The sequence below is a fragment of the Artemia sp. Qi Xiang Cuo genome, chromosome 3, assembly GCF_049724085.1.
Source record: "Artemia sp. Qi Xiang Cuo chromosome 3, ASM4972408v1, whole genome shotgun sequence".
Lineage (NCBI taxonomy): Eukaryota > Metazoa > Arthropoda > Branchiopoda > Anostraca > Artemiidae > Artemia > Artemia sp. Qi Xiang Cuo.
The window spans coordinates 47,944,447-47,967,525 of record NC_142796.1 but is presented as its reverse complement, the minus strand read 5'-3'; the positions used below and the strand labels follow the sequence as shown (position 1 = coordinate 47,967,525).

The 23,079-nt window shown below is 37.1% G+C and overlaps 1 protein-coding gene across 1 annotated transcript in view; it reads left to right on the top strand.

The window, feature by feature from the left end:
* gukh (NHS actin remodeling regulator GUK-holder) overlaps positions 1–19,943 on the top strand; it is a 197,385-nt gene extending 177,442 nt beyond the window's left edge. Inside the window, exon 8 of the mRNA XM_089086026.1 lies at positions 18,784–19,943. Coding sequence (XP_088942152.1) covers positions 18,784–19,772 — 989 coding nt within the window. The 3' untranslated portion in view covers positions 19,773–19,943. The remainder of the gene's footprint in view (positions 1–18,783) is intronic.
* Positions 19,944–23,079: the final 3,136 nt, after the last annotated feature.

Sequence of the window (23,079 nt, the reverse complement as noted above, 5' to 3'; positions counted from 1 at the left end):
CTCAGCGATACGATCCATTCCCTTAATTGTTTTCAAAGTTTTATAAAAGTATCGTATTTTAAAGGTGAAGATGCCGAATTAACCGAAATAGCAAACGCTAACGCAACATTCACAAAAAACATTACACACACCATATTATAAACTACATTAAACATATAAAACTTCCTTGAGCTTTATCATTAAAGGGGTTGATTAAAACAACAGGCAAATGATTTACGATATATTTCAGTACTAGAACCTGGATAAATAATTAATTGTGGAAAATTTCTTAAGCATTTGTTGGAGCTTGGTGTTGAATTTTTTAAAAAGTGTTAAGATTGTTAAAATCTAGTCTTAGTTTTCAATAATATATTGACAACATGAAATCTTTTCACAGCAATCCCCATCCCTACCCTAGGAAACGAAATCCTGGTCATGTCCTTATTGAAAAAGGTTGAACCAACGTAATCCTTTAGTGACATTTTTTTCATTAATGACGTAGGCCTAAACTGTAAAATCTGTTTTTCCCGTTAAGGGATTGTTTTCCTATCTACGAATTATGAAAATATGCCTTAAGTCTTAAGAATATGTTCCCACTTCCTTGGTTCCGAGGTCTTTATGATATTTAAGGATGCTCTGCTTTTGAAACTGGGTAAATTAAGATATTTAATAGACACGAATAATACCTAGGTGAGTTCGAATGGGCGTCGGCCTTTTCCATATAAGTCTCACACTTAAATTGAGTTCTACTGGTTATCCTATGAATAGAATAAAAAGTTCAGACCCCGAACTTTCACTCAAAATCTAGATGAAATACTTCAAAAATTGAATTTGAAGTAGATATCTCGAAGTTTCTTTTTTTTATTGTATTATATCTATAGTACAATCAGAATTCTCGGATATAGGGAGTGGAAATTTTGGGATTTTAAATATTTTGCCACGGATGGGAGGGTTGATGGATGCTAGAAACTATATTTTGGTCTACAATTTTCCAAAATTTCAATTCGACCAATTACGCAGGAAAGGATGACCAATCTCTACAAAAAGGGGGTAAAATGTAAAATGAATTTCGCTTGTGCAAAGGTTAAGCCAAAATTGAATTTAGTCAACAAATAAAAGATACTGAATGCTATATACTCTTTAAAGAGATATTTGACTAGAACGTATCATCTTTCTGCGCGTGCGCACATTGTCTTTTTGTTTTTTTTTCTCTAAGACTTGGGAAAACCAACTCAGATTTTTCTTTTCATTTTATCTCTCTGTTTAGATTTGCTTTTAAATAAATTTGTACTTTTACTTAAGTTTTTGGTTTTCCCTAGTCTTTTAGTTACGCTATAATAGGTTATCCCCAGTCAAAACCTAAATAGGTAACTGAGAGGTATAGCCAAGGATATAAACTAAGCCTGAGGGGCCATATGCCCTCCACCCTAAGTCCTCCATAGTCCTCCTCCGATTTTTTAAGGTTGCAAACATCTAACGCGTTTAAACGTCGACATTGTACGCTTTACGTACGACGCGCAACGTTAACTCTAAAGGTAAGAATTTGAGACTAAGCTGACTCTCAACTCAGCCATCCACGACATTCATGACCTGGTGAAAAGTTTTTTGCCATGATATTTCAATACAATTGTTAAATAAAAATACTATTTGGAATGCTTTAAAAATGAGCTGTGGGTAAAACTAGAGGGGAACATAAGAATCACTGAAACGTCACTGACAGTCAAGGAAAATATTAAACATCACTCAATCATCTGAATCATTTCAACTCAATTGTCCGATTTACTACTACTCCCGCCAACAACTCACCGCAGCACCAAGCCACCTAAGGCTTACAAATTTACGTTCGTTCCTCCTCCATCCCAATCTATTCAAAGCCTCCCTCTTTACATCCTTCCAGGAAGTTTTCATTTCCCTTAAATCGTTCCTTACGACATCCTCCCTTCCCAGCCGAGGACGACATGCTTTTCGTTTAGCCCTAGACAGTTGGCCGAAAAGGACACTCTTTGGCAATATGTGATCCTTCATCCACAGAACGTGCTCTAGCGATCTAAAATTTTCTCTCATTTTCGCCCTAGAAAGCAGGATTGAATCCACACTTTTCGTACAGCTTACTGTTTGAGATAGTCAGCCGGGTACCCAAAACAATCCATAGACAATTTCTCTGGAAAACATCTAGCAAATCTTCCTCCGTTTTTTGGAAAGCCTATGCTTCAGAACCATACTTGACTACTGTGATCACTGTAGCTTCCAGTATTCTAATCCTGGTTCGCAGACTTATCTTCCTATTCTTCCAAACTTTTTTCATCTGTAAAAAAACACCACAATTCCCAAATTATGTAAAAATAATGTGTACCTAAAGGGGGAAATTGGTTTACTAACTCATTGTGTTTGAACTAAAAAATTTGTTTTACTTACATAAAATATACTTTTTTCTCTTGTATTATGTCTACAGAGAAAGGGTCAATCCAATTTTATAGGAATACCCATCTTCAGACCCACACAATGTGAGTTGACCCATAACGAGTTTGAAAGCTACTTATAGAGAAGTTTGGATAAGTCCCGCATTTTAGTATCGTCGTAAGTAGTACCTAGCAAGGGAAAGAACTTAGCAATTTTAGGGGAACTTTAATTAAACCCCTCGATAAGAAAGGTGCTAAGCATGAGTGTTATAATCATAGTGGGAAGTATGTGGTAACTATCACCTCCCTGTGTCGTTTTCTTTCTCACCAGATAAAACCTCTCACGTACCGATTAGTCACCCAAAAACACCAAATCCATCGTATATACGTAATTGGGCATTAATCAGCACTGAACTTCATTGGGATAGTGTTTCTACAATCTTTTCCAAGATTAAGGTACCGTTTGTCCTGCTAATCAAGCACTCACCGCTTCCCACAGAAGAAAAACGTATTATCCTTGATATTTTTTTTTTGTGCAGAGATAGGCCACGCTTTACAATATGCAGAATCTTGTGCAGTTCCTTTGAAGCGTCGCCATCTAGGAACTGTTCCTACATGGCATGAAAACCAAAGTCTCTCCCAATCACGTGATTCAGCAAAGTTTTGGCTACATCCATGGATTGAATACGACCGACCCCGGTCCGTTCCTGTTAATTCCATCCGCATCGCAATAAAGAAAGTGTTTGCCAAGGAACTTCAGAACCACCGCAAGCAAATCACAGAATAAAGAGCACAAAGAATAAACAGTAACCCTCATTTTCTTTTGCCGACGCTCCGTCCAAGCATTCCCAAAACTTCCCTTTCCGCTGCCGAGGTTCCTTCTTCTGATTAGTATTCTTTCTATGAGGCCAAATTATCTCATCAAAACCCCCAACTTGAACACAAATACGTTGAAGAGCTTGACCAATTTTTGCCTGCATTCCCTGGCTCTGGTTGTACAGTGTGTGGGAGATTTCTCCTATTCCAAAATGAACGAAAAACCTCCCATCAATACACACCTTTCGGAGCTATAACTGTATCAACCAGTTTATGCAAGCTTTATGAACTACTGTTCATAAAAGAGCTTGAAGAAAAATATTACACGCCTCCTCATCAATTTGGTTTTCAACATGGCATTGAATGTCCAGACGATCTTACGATTGTGGCTAATACTCTGCTTGATGCTTCTTCTACAGGTAGTTCACGCGCCTTGGCGAGTCATGATGTTTGCCGCGCCTTATGCTGATGACACTTAATGCTGATGAAATTTTTGACATTAGCCAAAATTTGGAAAAAATTCCTGAAACTTTCCAAAAGGTGCAAACAGAATACTTAAAATCTGGTCTTAATTTTAATGCTGAAAAGTCCAACGTAATATGTTTTAACTGGAACAGTCTACTTCTTGATAAAATTATACCTGGAAATTCAATACCTGGAAATTCCGTTCGTCTGACCAAATTGTTTATCTTGGTATTCCTATTGAAAATATGATTTCTCACTCTCGTCACCTCCTAACAGAAGGCATCAAACGCCGCATATCAGCTTCATATGCTTTCATTGTCTCTGCTAAGCTTCGTTTCAGTTGCCGTTATCTGGTAACAGCACTGTTGCTCTCTCCCACATCCTCTACATAGCACCTTTCTGGAAGATTCCTACAAATGCTGATAAATTGAAAATCCACTCCACTTTCTTCCGTTTCACAAAACACCTACTGAGATGTCCAATTTGGACACGCAGTTCAAAGCCCTACAATAGTCTTCATATAGCAGATTTTACTATAGCTGGTGCTAAACTTATGGAGCAACACAACCGAAAGATTTCATGTTTGGAACCAACTTCTTCTACACTAGTTACATTGTAATAGTTGTAGAGTGCTCTTTTGCTTTTTTTGTAGTGATCCGTCATTTGATTTTCGTATGAAGACCGGTTTTCAATAAGTAATAATAATAATAAAGATATTGGCCTGGTTTCTGTAGGAAGTAAATTACTTAGTATGATGATGCTTTTAGACTTACTTACTGTAGGTAAAGTTTTAAGAGAAGATCAGTATGAATAGGTTTGAAATTAATATCAAGAAGACGCAAGTCGCTAAAACTAGGAATAAGTTAAGGTGAAGAGGTGATTTTGGGTAATGAAAACATCGATCAAGTGGTCAGCTCCCCTTACGTAGGTACTATTATTTGTGAAGACGGTGGGTGCTGTGAGATGTTTAAAGTAGGATAGTCAAGGTCTAGGGTGTGTTTCACAGTTAAAGAAAGTTTGAAAGAATATGATAAGTCTGTGAACCAAGATTAGAACCAAGATTAGAGAGGCTTCAGTGTTGACTGTGGTCAATCATGGGTCTCAAGCGTGGGCCCTCTGAAAAATGGAAGAGGAGTTGCTAGACTTTTTCCACAGAAATTGCCTATGGATTGTTTTTGGTACCAGACTGAATGACCGTATCTCAAATAGTAGACTAAGCTATACGAAGAATGTTGTTCAATCTCGATTTCTATGGTTATTATGAGAGAAAGAATGAGATGGCTAGGACATGTTCTGCGAATGAAGGAGGACAGATTGCCAAAGACTGTCCTTGTTGGCAAACCGTCTAGGGCCAAATAAAAAACGGGTCGTTCCCAAATGGGGTGGAAGGATGTCAATCACGTAAATTTGACTCGTCTCTTCTCTAATACAATATTAGCAGCAACAAGAGCAAACATTGCAATAGACAATTTTTAATCAACTCAGGCAGCATGAATGAATTACTTTTTTTTGTCCGTCTTGGCTCAACCTAATGTGAGATGAGGAAGCTGAGATTCTTTTAAAATTTATTTTATGGTTTTAGTTCTAAAATCTATTTTATCGATGAGATTTTTTGAGTAAGCTTTTTTGTTTTTATTTGTTTCATATTGTATTTCGCGTATGACGGCTGTTACCACAAATTTGTTCACTGTCTTCACAAATTTGCTCGTGATCTTCTCCTATTTTGTTTGAATCACGCAAATAAAGGGGGTGAGGCCGGATGGCCTTCAAAGAATTAATCTGAATGGGGTACCAAATTGTAGTATGACCAATTTGTAATTTAAGGCTACATGTTCCCTTATTACGTAGGTGCACATACCTCTTCCAGGAAGAGAGAGGCTTCCAATATAGAACATGTGCAAGATATAAAGCAGAGAAAGAAAAAGAAAGCTTTATTTCTTTTTTTGTTTAATAAATTAGATATTGCAAGAATTTATTTATTATACAACAGCGGAAAAAGCTTTCCTTGTCGCGTAAAATGTTCCGAAGTTTTGTCATTAAATGTAAAAAAAAATGAAAAAGAAGTTTTGAGTTTTTGCAACCTTTTTTCCTTTTTTCTGTAATGGTAAATACATATTTAAGTAAATGCTGCAAAAAATTGAACAACATTCAAGTACAAGGGGAGTGATTTCAGTTTTCCCGAATTATTTTCTTAAATTATTTTTCTATTATTATAGACCCAATATTGGAGCGCTTTCTTATGGGTATGAAGGTACTGCCATCTACTATTACAAGCCATTTCTGTCCGTGATTTTGGCTGAGTTTGTTATTTCGTTCTCAGTGTTTGGAACTGAGGCAGAAAAGTGGTATTATATGATCTCCTTAAGCTTTAGTGGGTATTATATGTGCCCCCAGAGGAATTGCCTACGGATAGTTTTGGGTACCCGGCTGACTGACGGTATCTCAAACAGCAGCCTACACGAAAAGTATGGTTCAATCCTGCTTTCTAGGACTATAATGAAAGAAAGGTTGATGACTAGGACTCGTTCTGCCGATAAAGGATAACAGACTGCCAAAAAATTGTCCTTTTCTGCCAACCGTTTAGGGCTTAGCGAAAAGCGGGTAGTCCCCGGTTGGGGTGGGAGATTTCGCAAGGAAAGATTTAAGGAAATGAGACCTTCCTGGGTAGGTGTAAAGAGGGATACTTTGAATAGATTGGGATAGAGGAGAAGCGTGCGTAGCTGTGTTGGCCTCAGGCGGATTGGTCCTCCAGTGAGTTGTTGTTAGTAGTAGTAGTATTATATGTGTCCCCTAAAGTTTTTTCACTGTTGTGGAAATCGGAGAATACTCTTTGTCCCTTTCTTGGTAGTGATGTAAGATAGTTTGCCCGTGGAAAAAAAAAAAAAAAATCAACTTCTGAGTTAACCCTGAGTTTAATTTCATCACTGAAGGCATATGAAAACCATTGTCTTTTGAAGAGAATGGTTTTCTCTGGGCGATAGTGGTGAAAATCAATTGCACCCGAATACAGTAAGCTATATTGAACGCTTGGGGAGGGAGAAAAGTTTTTTTTTCCAACGATAACCCTTGAAGCGTAGAAAAGTTTCGTTTAATCAATTTTTTTTTACAACTATTCGTTCATAAGTTATACCATTTTGAAATTTTTAAGAGCTGAGAACTTCATGAGGTATACGCCTAGATTAGGGGCTATTGAGAAGGATCTATGTTAAGAAAACATTTCTTACTTCATAATATGCCGAATAATTGTACCTAACACATTTTGTATACAGCCCGCTATACTTTAATCCCCTTCCCACTAATGTGCAAATATATAGCCAAAATCAAATGCATCTCTCTTGCTTCAACCCGTGTACCCGTAAATTGAATCAAATGTGACGAAACAGGAACCGGAAAAAAAAGAAGTGACTGATGGCAGAATGCATTGGAAATATACAATTTGGGCTATTTGCACATTAAAGGGGCTGGGGATGAAGTATTGCGGGGCTGCATGGAAAATGTGTTAGCTACAATTATTTTGCATATTATGAAGCAAGAATTGTTTTCTTAACATGTTGCCTTCTCAACAGTCCCTAATATAGACCTATACCCTTCATTATCATAGGCAGCTTAATTGCGCTGCCTATGTAAAGAACGATGTTGGCACAATGTATTGTTTTTTTTTTTTTTTTTTTTTTTAATACCTGGGCACTTCGTATCGAAGGAGTTTTCGTAGAAACTTCGAAAAGGGCTCATTCGATTGGAAAATAGAGTGGTTATTGCCCTTTTTAATAGTCGAAAGTGATTGGAGGGCAAGTAGCCCCCCCCCCACGCCCATCATTCCCCCAAACACGTCCAATTAAAATTTTGAGATAGCCATTTTGTTCATCGTAATTGATTTCCAGATAGAAAATATGTTTTTGAGGAGGATACTCCCCCACAACCCTCAGCGCACGGGTCTTAAGTTATGCCCTGAGGGTATATAAGAACGATGTTGGCACAGTGTATTATTTATTATTTTTTTCCTTCAGACCAGGGCACTTCGTATAGACAAAGATATCGTAGAAATTTCAAAAGGGGCTCATTCAATTGGAAATTGGACTGGTTTTTGTCCTTATTCGTAGAATGAATTGAATTGAATGAGACTAAGACTCGTTCCACGCCCACATTTTCAAAAAATAAATCCACTACAAAGTTTTTGATAACCTTTTTTTTTGCGAAGTTGATTTCCGGATAGAAATTATGTTTTTGAGGAGGACACTCCCCCACAGCCTTCAGGGCAAGGGTTGTAAGTTATGCCCTGGGGTTATGTAAGGTTTTTATAGAAGTTGTTGTCGTAGAAACTTCGAAAAATGCTCCTTCGATTTAAAATTCAAAGGGCTAGTGCCCTTTTTAATAGTCGAAAGTGATTTGGAGGGCAACTAACACCCCTCTCATGCCCACCTTTTCCCCAAACACATCCAATCAAAATTTTGAGATAGTCATTTTATTCAACGTAGTTTTAAGTTTTTAAAATTAGGTCTTTGAGGATGACAACCCCCTCCCCCCCCACAGCCCTCGGGCAAGGGTTGTAAGTTATGCCCTGGGGGAATATAAGATTTTTATCGAACGTGTTGTCGTAGGAACTTCAAAAAGGGCTCATTCGCTTGGAAATTGAAATGGCTAGTACCCTTTTTAATAGTCGAAAGTTATTAGAAGGCAACTAACACCCCTTCTACGCCCACCATTTCCCCAAACACATCCAATAAAAATTTTGAGATAGCCATTTTGTTCCACGCAGTTTAAAGTTCAGGAAATAACACCTTTGAGCAGGACACTCCCCCCACAGTCTTCAGGGCAAGGATTATAAGTTATGCCCTGGGGGCATATACGTTTTTATTGAAATCTTTGTCGTCGAAGCCTGAAAAAGGATTCATTCGATTAGAAATTCAAAGGGCTAGTGCCCTACTTAATAGTCTAAACTGATTTGAGGGCAACTAACCCCCCTCTCACGCCCACCTTTTCCCCAAACACATCCAGTCAAAATTTTTAGATAGCCATTTTATTCAGCGTAGTTGATTCCCACATAAAAATTATGTTTTTGAGGGGGACACTCTCCCACAGCCCTCAGGGCAAGGGTAGTAAGTTATGCCCTGGGGTCATAGAAACTTCGAAAAGGGCTCATTCAATTGGAAATTAGAGTGGCTTGTGCCCTTTTTAATAGTCGAAAGTGATTGGAAGGCAACTAACACCCCTTCCACGCCCACCATTTCTCCAATCAAAATTTAAAGATAGCCATTTTGTTCAGCGTAGTTGATATCCACATAGAGATTATGCTTCTGGGGAGGACACTCCCCCACAGCCTTCAGGGCAAGGGTTGTAAGTTTTGCCCTGGGGGTATATAAGGTTTTTTATAGAAGGCGTTGTCGTAAAAACTTCAAAAAAGGCACATTTGATTGGAAATTCAAAGGTCTAGTGCCCTTTTTTATAGTCGAAAGTGATAGGAGGGTAACTAACCCCCCTCCAACGCCCTACCTTTTCCCAAGCATTTTCATTGGCAATTATTAGATTACAATTTTATTCAACTTAATCGTATGTTCTGGGCATAAGGTTTTTGAGGATGACAACCCCCCCACAGCCCTCAGGGGAAGGGTTGTAAGTTATGCCGTGGGTGCATATATGGTTTTTATAGAACGCGTTGTCGTAAAAATTTCAAAAAGAGCTCATTTGATTGGAAATTGGAATAGCTAGTGCCCTTTTTAATGATCGAAAGTGATTGGATGGTAACTAACGTCTCTTCCGTACCCAACATTTCCCCAAAAATATGCAATCAAAATTTTGAGGTATCCATTTAGTTCCTCGCAGTTAAAAGTTCAGGTAATTATACCTTTGAGCAGGACACTCCTCCCAAAGTCTTTAGGGATAGGGTTATAATTTATGCCCTGGGGGCATATAAGGTTTTTATTGAAATCTTTGTCGTAGAAACTTGAAAAAGGGCTCATTCGATTGGAAATTCATAGGGCTAGTGTGAGATATTCATTTTGTTCAACGTTGTCGAAAGTTCTGGAAATTACATCTTTTAGGATAATAACCGCATCAGAGCCCTCAGTGCAAGAGTTGTAAGTTATACCCTGGGGGCATATAAGGTTTATATAGAAAGTTGTTGCAGAAATTAAAAAAAAGGCTCATTTGATTGGAAATTGAAATTGCCCTTTAAATTTAATAGTCGAAAGTGAGTGGAGAGTAATTAACCCCCCTCTCACACCCACCATTTCCCCAAGAACATTCAATTAGAGTTTATAGATAGCCATTTTGTTCAACGTAGTTGTAAGTTCTGGAAATTATGTATTTAAGGATGACAAACCCCCCAGAGCCCCCAGGGTAAAGGTGGTAAGTTATGCCCTGGGGGCATATATGGTTTTGATAGAGTTGTCGTAAAAACTTCAAAAGGGGCTCATTCAATTGGAAATTGAGAGGGCTAGTGCAATTTTTAATAGTCGAAAGTGATTGGAGGGTAACTAGCACCCCTCTCAAGCCCACCATTCCCCCAAACACATCCAATCAAAATTTTCAGATAGCCATTTTGTTTAACATAGTGGAAAGTTCTGGAAATTTGGTCTTTGAGGATGACACCCCCCCCCCCCAGCCCTAAGGGAAAGGGTTGTAGGTTATGCCCTGGGGGCATATAAGGTTTTTATTGAAAGCGATGTCGTAGAAACTTCGAAAAGGGGCTCATTTTATTGGAAATTGGAAGGACTAGTACCTTTTTAATAGTTGAAAGTGATTGGAGAGCAACTAACGCCCCTCTCACGCCCACCATTTCCCCTAATACACCCAATCAAAATTTTGAGATAGCCATTTTGTTTAACGTAGTTGAAAGTTCTGGAAATTTTCCCATTATGTTTAAAAACTAAATGTTGCCTTAAGATTAAATCAAAATACACTATGTTAATGCTAATTCCCAATAAGGCATCTCAGCAGTATCCCAAGGACGACTGAGGGTATTATGTTTAAATTTTTGGGGCTACTTCTGCTCTTAAAATTTAACCAAATCAAAATAGCATAAGTGTATCCAAGCTATCAAAGAAAGTAAAGAGATTTTTTTTTTGCGAATGGTATCAAGTTGTACATTTCAGGTCATCTAGAGGAGGTATGAAACTAAGTTAAACACTACTATTTGTGTCCAGATTTTTAAAAGGGTTTATGTTGTGAAAAATTGTATCAAAAGTTTTCTCCAGCATACAAATAGCAGGCCAAACTATAAAGTCTTGAAAAAACAAAAAGATTTTATTATTTTCTTTTTCCCTGAAAAGACTATGTCAATATAAAACAAACACAAACTAATTAAAAATTTTTTTCCACAAAATAAGTTTTTCAAAGAAAAGTAAAGAACTCCATTAAACAAAAAATGAGCAAAAATAAAATCAAATAATCTACCAAGCGTGAAAGTACCATAAATCATCATCGATAAATAAATGAAACCCACAACGAACAGAAATTACAATAAATAACCGAGTCAAACTCAAAACGAGCAGAAATTAACATGAATAGGGCTCAAAACCCCTATGCATTCCCAAGGCCAGAACATAATGTGCACTTTACTGAAAAAATATAAATGTTTTTACTTTTATAATGTTTTAAATAAATGTTATATCAGTATATTTATATTAAACTGACGATGCAAAATCTTTTGTATTTTTTCAGTAAAGTGCAAATTTTGTTCTCATTTTTTTGAGAACGCAAATTTTGTTTCCATTCTCATCCATTATTGGCTAGTTGTCAACCTGTTGAAAGTATTCTTTCCTGAATGAGTGCTGTTGAAAGTATGGTTCTCCAGATCAAGATCAATAATTATGATTTTCATAGATTATATAAAATAGTTGTTAAAATCAAACAAAGAGCTGGCAGTTTTAAAGTTGTCAAGTTAGTAATCTATCAAGTTTTTGAAGCAATAGACTTTAAAAACAACCTAAAAACGCACTGGAAATGGTAGCAGCTTGTCTCATGACCGATTGGACCTGGTGAGTTTAATAATGTAATGTAAATAATGTAGGTGAGTCGAATCTAAATTTCAAAAGGAGATAGCAGAATCTTTATGATTGCAATTTAAGACGAATTTAACTCCATATTTGTTTATGTGGTTCAACATCACTAACATAACTAAAATAGCTATGCTAGTTTTTTTTACTGAAAAAAAAAATCAAATGAATTTACTGAAAAAATGTCCATTGTCAGTTTAATTTACATATGCTGATATTTATTCCTTAAAATCTTAATTAATTTTCGATTTCTTAAAGTCTTAAAAATGAAAAATTTTAAAGAAATTTTCAGTAAAGTGCAAACTATATTCTGGCTTATAGAAAGCATGGGTTTTAGAACCCTACTCATATTAATTTCTGCTCGTTTTGAGTTTGACTCTCTTATTTATTTTAATTTCTGTTTGTTTTGTGTTTCATTTGTTTATTAATACTGATTTGTGGTAGCTGTATGCTTGGTAGATTATTTAGTTCTATTTTTGTTCATTTTTGGTTTAATGGAGTCCTTTACTTTTTTTTGAAAATTTATTTTGTGGAATTTTTTTTTAATTAATTTCTGTTCGTTTTCTATTGACATAGTCTTTTTCGGGGAAAAAGACTGAGCCTCTTTTTTTGGGTCGGTTTTGGCTATTAATAAAGAAGCTAGCACTCTCAAGTCCCAATTGAATGAGCCCTTTTTGAAGTTTCTACGACAGTGCTTTATATAAAATCCTCATATGTCCCCAGGGCATAACCTAAACCTTTGCATTGGGTGCTGTGAAGGGTTTGTCATCCTCAAAGACATAATTTTTTGGACCTTTCAACTATGTTGAACAAAATGTCTATCTCAAATTTTTGATTGAATGTTTTCGGGGAAATGGTGGGCGTGAGAGGGGGGTTAGTTGCCCTCCAATCACTTTCGACTGTTAAAAAGAGTACTATCCCTTCTAATTTCCAATCGAATGAGCCCCTTTTGAAGTTTCTACGACAACACTTTCTATAAAAACCTTATATGCCCCAGGGCATAACTTGCAACCCTTGTCCCGAGGGTTGTAGGGGGATTATCATCCTCAAAGACCTAATTTCCAGAGCTTTAATGTACGTTGAACAAAATGACTGTCTAAAAATTTTGATTGGATGTGCTTTGGGAAATGGTGGGCGTGAGAGGGGGGTTAGTTGCCCTTGAGTCACTTTCGACTATTAAAAAGGCATTAGCCCTTTCTATTTCCAATCAAATGAGCACTTTTTGAAATTTCTACGACAACACTCTATAAAAACCTTATATGCCTCCCAGGCATAGCTTACAACCCTTACTCTGAGGGCTGTGGGAGGGGGGTTGTCATCCTCAAAGACATAATTTCCAGACCGTTCAACTACGTTGAAAAAATGGCCATCTCAAAATTTTGATTGGATGTGTTTGGGGAAATGGTGTGCGTGAGAGGGGGGTCACTTGCCCTCCAATCACTTTCGACTTTTAAAAAGGGAACTAGCCCTTTCAATTTCCATTCAAATGAGCCCTTTTTGAAGTTTTTACGACAGCACTTTCGATAAAACCTTATATGCCCCCAGGGCATAACTTACAACCCTTGTCCTGAGGGTTGTGGGGGGTTGTCTTCCTCAAAGACTTAATTTCCAGAACTTTAAACTACGTTGAACAAAATGGCTATTTCATAACTTTGATTGCATGTGTTTTGGGAATGATGGGCATTAGAGGGGGGTTATCTGCCCTTAAATTAATCTCTGCCATTAAAGAGAATACTAACCCTTTCAGTCTCTAATCGAATGAGCCCTTTTTGAAGTTTCTACAACAACACTTTCTATAAAAACCTTATATGACCTGAGGGCATAACTTACAACCCTTACCCTGAGGGCTGTGGGGGGTATTCATCCTCAAATATATAGTTTCCAGAACTTTCATCTACGTTGAACAAAATGGCCATCTCAAAATTTTAATTACATGTGTTTGGGGAAGTAGCGGGCGTGGAAAGGGTATTAGTTGCCTTCCAATCACTTTCGGCTATTAAAAAGGGCACAAACCCTTCCAATTTCCAATTAAACGAGCCCTTTTCGAAGTTTTTATGACAACTCTTTCGATACGAAGTGCACTAGTCTAAAAAAAAAAAAAAAAAAAAAAAAATACATTGTGTCAACATCGTTCTTTAGTTAGGCAGCGCTATTGCGCTGCCTGTGATTCTAAAACGTTGGAGGGACATTTTCTTGGAGGTCAGTGATCGTGATCAGTCAAACATGTACCTGCAGCGATCCTTAGACAACTTGTTTGGAAAACGTTTAGCACATCTTCCTCAGCCTTTCGAAGCACCCAGGTTTATGGTTCACGACAAACTTCATCAAATCATTCAGTATCAGAACCAAAGAGTTTTGGAGACTAATGAGCGTCGGAAATGGTCGACAAAAGTTCCGACGTGGGAACTAGTGTCGACAAAAGAAAGCTATCAACGCCATTTAGCATTAAGGGAGACTTAACTAATGTAATTGGTAAAATTAGGGTAGGATTAAATGTCTGATCTCAGTTCTTGACACAAAAGTGAATATTGAAGTTGAAAAAATGTCAAGTGTCGCCAAACGCTAGGTGACGTTGGCAGTTTTTTGTCGATATGAGTGCCAATTCCCACTCTCAGAAATTACCCATGGCATACTCTTTAATCAGAATGATTATCGGCGAACCGTTCATCTGCAAATAAGAAATATGGTTTTAGTTAGATTTAATTTATGTTTAATATTATATATTATTATTATAGTTTTTATTATTGTACAAGTATAGATTTATATTGTTTAAGTTATTGGAGGACATTTTTGAATGAAAATAGAATAAACACTTTATCAGTGTGTAATTAGGCACCATAGTCATTAAAATCGTTGTGGCCAAGGCTAGCGTAGCCTAAAACTGTAACTGTCTAGTTAGTATCAAAGTATGCTATATAAGTTTGTTTTAAAAATTTCTAGTGTAGAGGAGTAGGAAAAGGACCTACAACCTCAACAAAGGCGAAAAATAGCAATAAGTATACGAGTGTGCAAATAACCTAGAATAATTTAAAAATTTCAGGGTTGACAAGGACAATCCACTTCGTCTTCAAACCTTCAGATCCACATCATCTTCAAAATAACCAATATTAAAAATAAACCAGAACAGAAGCCTAGATTAAAGGGCTTAGAATATATTAAATCTTCTTCTAAGGTTTAAGCTTCTTCGGCATAAAGGGATGAAGTCAAATAAAAGCGTTTGAAGATCAAATGATCTGAACGAAATCCTAATGACAAAGTTATCCTATTTTTTTTTCTGTTATTCTCCCTTAATATTGTTTGGCTCAAATTAATTGTGGATGAATTCTTTATGTCTGGTTTCAAGAATAAAATTAGATTTTTTTTTCTATCTTCCAGTTTCTGTATTTTCCATTTAGTGTTCTTCAAGCTTTTGGGACAGCCTATCCCCCCTTGTGGGGAGGCAGAATTTTACTTATTAAAAAGTGAATTTGTTTAAATACTTCAGTTCCTTTTCAAAAAGCTTTCAGTCAAAGAGTCTCTTGTAAGTCACTTAATTACGTATTTATTAAGTAAAATAATATTTATTGACTTGATATCTATTAAGTCATTTAAGCTGTATCGCACTCCTCATTATTAAATTGTAATGGCGATTATAATTTATAGGATGTCGCCACCGTCTTACCTGGTGGCTAAGATATCACCTGGTGCTGTGTCGGCGTCATAAAATGGAACCTATGGCCAATAGGAAAATCATAATTTTTCCATTCTAGACAAAAGTATTGGCGCTTCCAAGAGTAGGAACTAGCGCTAGGGTCAAAGAAATTTTTTTTTAGCAGGGTCATCTAGCGTTTAGTGTTTCTTTCTCTAAACGCAGTATAATAGTAAAAAAAAAATCATTATACTTGGTAATTTTAGTGCAGTAATATTTTCTGATCTCAGTTTCAGAAAGTGAAACGACTACGAAGCGTGAAAAATGCCAAGAGAGGCAAAACGGTTAATGGCGTTCGTGTTTTTTTCTTGTCGCCTCTAGCGTAATGTTTCCACTAACGTTCCCTAACGTTTCAACCCTTGTAAGTTCTTTGTTCTGGACCCCAACACTTTATTTAGCTGCGGTACATACACATGGCATCAGGCTACATGACACAATTTGTACAAGAGAGTAAAAAAATGTGTATCGGGTGTTTTGCATGAGCCGAAAAAAATACGTTTGTTCTGCACGTTTTATTTCTTTGTTGTTCTTTTTACGCAAGGTAGCACTTTTACAACTCAACTTCATTGAAAAACCGCTTATATGCGTCATGTATTCTAGTTCTGAGCACCTTATCTTGGCTGACCTCCCACAAAAGGTGTCACGTTACAAGACATACCTTTTACACAAGAGGAAAAAACATCATTATTATAAGTCTTTTTGTTGTTATTTCATTTTCGCCATTGAGAAAGCGGTTTCGCAATTCACCTTCATTAGAAATAGGTTTAAGGGCGTGTTTTTATTTTATTTCCAACAAGATCTTAAATGGGATAATACTAAAGGCGCCGTGTTACAAGACATACCTTTTACACAAGAGCTGAAAAAATGTATTATGCAATGCTAGAAAAAAAAACAACATTTTGCAATGCTAGTTTTATTTGCTTTTTTTTCTAGCGTAAGATAGTGTTTTTATAACTCTCCTTCGTCGAAAAAACGCTTGTACGTGTGTTTTTATTCCAGTCTTGAATCCTTCAACTTGGATATGTAAACGCAAAAGACGTTATGTTACAAGAGAATCCTCGTTCATTATAGTGGAAAGAGACTTGTTTTGGGTGCTTGTTTTTATTTTTCGGCTGTATTTATGCTCAGCTTTGTTCAAAGAGGGTGGTTTGAGAATCAGAGAGGTGGTGAAATTGTGAGAGTAAAGGATCTATTCTTTAATTGCTTATGTGAGTGAAAAAAGTGGGCATACGGCAGTTGGGCCCCCCTCTCCCTAATAAACTTCTAAATCTCTCAAAGTAATGAAACACTTTCTTTTTTGTCTGTCTAAGATATGCGAAAAGGAATAGAAGGAATGAATAGAGCATGCTAAGTTTGAGAAAGTTGTTGTTGAGATTGATCCGCAATTAAAAACCCATCTCAGTCGATAAAATAGGTCATATCTATTTTATTATATTAACTTTGAAATGAAAATGAACATCTTAGCCCAGCTCGCTCTTTCGCTACTTCTAGAGAAACATGGTTCACAACCATGCTTTCAAGTTAAGAATAGTAGAGCTGTGACTGGAGTCGGCGTCCCCCCGGAAAATTCCCCTCATGGAAAATTTTCAGCACGCGCAAAATTCAGCAGCCACAGAGAAAGTACAAAATAAGTGACTTAAAATGTCAATCAGATGTCCTTAGTGGTAACAAAAGGACCAGGTATTAAAAACAGTTTTAGAAAAGGGGCTGGTAGGTCTCCCATCACAATTGACTTTTAAAAAAGGACTAGAACTCCCAATTTTCAATCGAATCGATATCGTCCGAAGTTTTTACGACCATGAGGGGGATGAGGAAAGGGCAGCCCCTCCTCCTATACAGAATAAATTCTGCTAATTTTTGGGCTTAATGTTACTCTTTACTTTTATAATAGCAGCGTAGACCAGAAATATTCCCAGAAATAAAGAGGGATTAAATATCAGTTCCTAGCTCCACCCCTCCCGCCCCTTTCTCAGAAGTAATTATGTATATACCTGATAGCTCAATGAGAGTTAGGATGTTTCGGCACTAAAATGCGCACTTTGAGTTATCTACCCCCCTCTCCAAAGTTTATACGACCACCCTTCCCATAAAAACCTTACACCATAACAATGGGAGACTTTCATAGCTTTCATCCCTTGTCCTGGGGGCTGGAAGGGGGGTCGCCCAATCCGGAGGCATGGTTATTTGACCTTTGGACTATTTGGAACAAAGTGGTTATCTAAAAATTTTGATAGGACATGTTTGCCGAAAATAGGGGAATAATCTGGGGGATTTTCTGCATGGGGGGGGGGGGTTCACAGGGGGCAATTTTTTTGAGGAGGGGGAACGCCAAGACCCGCTGTGACAGTAACAATAACATATGTATTAATAATGACGTTACTGATAAATTAATAATGACGTTACTGATACTAAGCATGACAAGATGAGAAAAAAAACTCGAGAAGAAGACAAAACTGGAATATTTATAGGCTGGGAAAATGAAAAAGCAATGCAAATATTTCGGCCGAGACCTCTGATCGACCGTCCTCAGTTAAAAAAAAGTACCTAAAAAAAGGCACTAAAATAAAAGTTTTTTTTTTTTTTTTTTTTTTTTTTTTTTTTTGGATTGTTTTTATGTTCTTTGGTGTTTTTGTACTGAGGACGGTCGAGCGGAGATCTCGGCTGAAGTATTTGTATTGCATTTTCATTTTCACTGGCTGTCAATATGCTCGTGTTTTCTTCTTCTGTATTTTTTTTATCTGGATATTACTGATTTATTCTAAAAGACGGTTTTTCACAAAAAGCATGGAATACGGATAAAGGGGAAAACCTCAAATTTGTTTTCAAGCAAAAAAAAAAAAAAAAAAAAAAAAAAACTACCCACGCTGCATTTTCATTTACAATTGAACCGAAAATCTATTAATAATGGGTGAAATATTTTAAGATAGTGAAAAAAATATAGCTTTTCAATACCATGATGATCATAAAAGTCCGAATATTTTGGCTCCGGATCTGGAGGTCTTTATCAAAGGGGAAAAAATGCAAACAAACGAAAAAGAACTAGCCTAGACATTCATGAAGAAACAATGAAAATATACAAACGCTACACATAATTAAAGAAAAACAAAAAGAATATATTTGTGTAGCGTTTGTGAGTTGTCTTTGTCTTGTGAATTCACGTTTTGTTTCAGCTATTTCTGTGTTCATAAGGAATTCTGGATGTTTTTCACAAGTAGTTCCTCTGTTGTCATTCAAGGTCCTAAGCTTCCGTTTTACCACAAGAGAGAGGGAGGGGTCAAACTTCCACTCCCCTGTATCCCCCATATATCTTCCTGTTACAACTTGACATTGGTTTTCGAAAAAATACTTTCTATAGTACAGAGTATAGTACTTTCTATAGTAGGCAGAGTATAGTACAGACAAGGCAGAAAAGACTTGTAACTTTATGCTTTTTAACTTTCAGATGATTCTGCCGTTGGAGATTTTTCGCGCCATGACGTCAACTACCATTCACTACCTACTCGTATTCACAGAGAAGTGAAAACTTCAACTCCAATACTCAGCCTTACTCAATCACCACGTCGTGTCCGATTTGCCGAAGAAAATAAAAAGCGAACAGCGTCCACTCCTCCCGACAAACGGATTTTACCACCTTATACTCCTCCTCCAGAATACACTAGCAGAAATAAAACTCTTTTTAGTAAACATCTTTCACCAGTATCTTCGAGAAGATCTGTGGTTTCACCTTCCCCTTCCGTAGCCTCTTCTTGCTCTCTTGATATGTCCTTTGCTTCAAGCGATGGATTTGAGAGGTCAGACCTAAATCAACTTGGAAACGAAAATGGTCTCAAGTTTGAAGATGATGAGGGTAGCCAGTCGAGACGGAGCTGGTCTCCAACAAGCTCGTTTTCATCGATGATTGGAAGCAGGTCAACTACTCCCGACGGGAGGAGCAACCCCGCAAGCCCATCCTTGCAAACCCCTCTTGATGAATTTAAGAGATTGATCTCAGAACAGAATAAAGCAAAACCTAAGTTATCTGCTGCTGAATTGCTTGGAGTTAAAAAACCTCCTACAGCAGCGATTGTTACCCCAAAACATATAATAGAGACTAAGAAACAGTACGTCAAGCTAAGTCCTTGGCGGAGTAGGAGAGGTATTTGTAAAGGTGACTTGAGCATCCCTACAATTCCTGAAGGAAATTCTGAAGAAGAATCAGAAAACTCGGATCCCAAAAGCAGCTCCGCTGACCATCCCCTGTCGACGAATCAAGAACTGCAAAAACAAGGACTGACTAAAGAGAGTAAGAATCACCAAGTGCAATCCACTTCTCAAAGTCTTAATTTTACCAGTGTATTTTCTCTGCAGCAGAACATCGCAGATCACTATCGAACACAACAGAACATTAATCAAACACCGTCAAAGCGACCACCAATAGAGACGTCACTTTGATATTTTGGTATATTGCCAAATATTTGTGCCTATAGTTTTTAAAGTATATTCTTTGCACCTTTTTTTTTATTTTTCTGTAACTGTTTTGATTTGGGTATGAATTTTAATTGATTCCTTTTTGTCGTTCTCCACCTTTGCTAGTCGTTTTTATGATTTTCCATTTCTTATTGACCAATAAAATACCATTTTGATTACCATAGGCATCCAGAGTTCAAACTCAGCTGCAACAACACACTGCATGACTCGGAATTTGACTCTGGTGATTTGTTTATGCGAAAGTGTCTCTATACTAAGCCAGAAAAAAAGAGGAAGAGGTATTTTAGGTTTCAAAATTGAACTTTCTTACCCAAACTAAATAAAAATTGCAGGCGAGCAAGGGCGCAAGCACATTTTAGCTGAAACGATAGCTGCTTCAAGAGATCCGTACCCCAGCCAAAATTATTGTTAATACGCTATCCTTCTTCCTAATAGTTCAGCCGGTAAAACATAGGACACTTGAAGCATTCAAAAATAAATGACCTTGTAGTCTATTTAACATATTTAAAACATGAATCAAATTTAAACATAAAAATATAATGAAACCTAAACGTCCTGTGGTGGTGCTGTAGGTTTGATATCAGCTTGGTAATACTGGACCCAGAGTTCAAACTCTGCTTGTTGCAACAGACTGCAGGACCAACACAAGGATATTAGGACTCAAAAAGCCTCTCTCTTTTCGACAAAAGTGGAACTGCTTGATTAGACTTGTTACTGGATTATTGATAAATGTCATCTGGATCAGTTGGTAATTTTGTAGGAAACAGTAGCGTTACTAGTACTATCAGACGAAATACTTCAGTACTGCTACAGTCCTTCAGTACTACTACGGTCAGACGAAATACTAGCTTGTTAATTTGCAAGATAATTAAAACTGTTTAAAATTGTGAAAAAGTACTAAAAGTAAGTTACTCTTTTTTTACTTTGATAAACTAAGCTATGAGTTTTAGCTTTATATTTTCTATGCTTAATCTGTTAGTTATTTTCATTTATTAACTGCGCCCTCTACTTTATTTTGATAAAAATAAAATTTAGAAAATTACTAAATTATTATAACCGTTAAATTGTTTATTTGAATTTTTGCGCCCCTAAAATTTCTACGCCCAGGGCAAGTGCCCCCTCTGTCTCTTCCCTAAAGCCCCCTCCGATTCTATCAGGCCTTCTTTTGTCTCTTCTTTGGATGGAAATAGTTAGTAATCAATGGGATAGAAAAGGATAATGAACCTAGATAATGGGGGGGAAAAATGGAAAACGAAATCGATATCTAGGACCGATATCTTGGACCGATATCTAGATTTAGAATCTTCGAAAAAGCACAATACAATTTTAACATATTCTTCGTTCAGATCAAGCAAAACCATGTATCTAGTACAGGCAAACTAGCCAGAAATATGGGCCAACCCCAAACAAATTGCAACAGAAATGATTTTTATACCTTGTTGTAGAGAAAAAAAAGCCCAACAACATATCCAAAGTTGCACATTCTAGGTCGACGCAAAACTATTTTTTTTTTTTTTTTTGGCTTTTCTTGTGAGTTTTTTCTATAAAAAAAAAATGAACTGTTGGTAAATGTTCGTTTTTCTGTATATGAGGTAAAGTGCAGATGTAAAATGAAGAGCTGAGCCCGAAAATGAAAGCAAATTTGGTGTAAAGTGTACAAGAAAAATGTTTTATAATCATCAATATGTGATTTTATCCTTCTCATCGGCGTGACCTCTTTCACCATACTATCAGAAGACAATTATTCTGACATAAAATGATGAGCTAAGCTCAAAAATCAAATTAACCTGATATAGTGCCTACTAGAAAACCAGTTTCATACTCATCAATATGCATTTTTTTATTTTCATTTGACATGTTTCTTTTAGCACTTATTGTCCACTAATTCGGAGATTGTTGGTAAAAAAAAAAGGGCTGATAGATGATAGTTGGACCGTTTACAAGACCAGTTAACGCACAGAAGGCAGCTACACCACTTTCATTACCTTGGTATGCAATAAATTATGTCAAAGTTTCGTCCCACGCTTGGTCCAAGTGATTTCTTGGATAAAACCGTAAGCTAAAAAGTCACAATTGAAATTTACCCCGAGTAATCAGTTATTAAGGTACGTTGATGCCCGGGTTTGATATCTTGCCATCTATAGATACAAAAAAGTCATTCGATATATCCGTCACCTAACAAGCTAAAAATGTTTCACTGCGAATGTGTATCAAGTTTCACTTCATCGTTTATCAACCTTTTAGAATAGGATGAATGGGATCGGACGTACTGATAGATTCTGGACTGGACTCTTCACAAATCTTGCCATTAAGCAAGAGCTCATACGTTGTCTTAAAACTACTGGTGGTCTTACCCATGAAAGTGGTAGGACAGTTTCAAAGGTCTTTATGGGTTTTATCTCGACCAGTCTGCTCTGCACTAAACTTCTGATGGACTAAATCTTCTGATGTCACAGGTTTTCTATGGAACTAGTGAATAGCATAAGGAAACGTCCGAGCCGAGGCAGCTAAGAGACTGTAAAGACACCCAGATCGTTATAGATTTCTTAGAAAAAGAATTGCCATTTAATGGGGATCTTCAACTAAGAAACACCACCAACGGTTTGACAGCTTACGAATCGGCTGACGTCGATTCTGCTAGAGATTAAGGCATAAAAATTATTGACTTCATGTCTGGAAAGCTGGTTGCTGATTTTGTGTTTCGACGAAAACAACAAGCAGTTCAAATTACTATAAATCAGAATCCAGATGGAGATTGCAAAAGACTGGACCCCACTCTCCTTTTTTCAGAGGTTCATCACGCTAGAAAAGAGGATCAATCTCACGGAATCTGAGTACTTTCAACACGAACTATGTTTGTACCCGGCATCACTTTTTGACGTTTTTTGCATGCTCCGGTCTCCGAACAAGCCAAAGTTTGTCAAGGCTATAGCAAAGGCTTGGAATCTTGAAGAGCGCTCTACTCTCCTTCCAAAAGGCATTCGATATATCATCGAAGTGGAGCTCTGCTGCACAGAATTTCATGGGCATAAAACGAACGATACTCCGAAATCCTAGACCATTATGCTACTTACGTGAACAAAAGTATCCACCTGTCACTATTGTGTTCGACGGCTACGATGGCGCAGCTACCATAAAGGATATTGCCCAACGAAAGAGAAGTCGTATAATCGGCTGTGAGATCTTCACAGCAAATGTGCAGCTGAAGGTAAGGATGAGTTCTTTTCCTGCAAGAAAAACAAGGCCAGTTTTATATGCGCGTTGGCTGTTT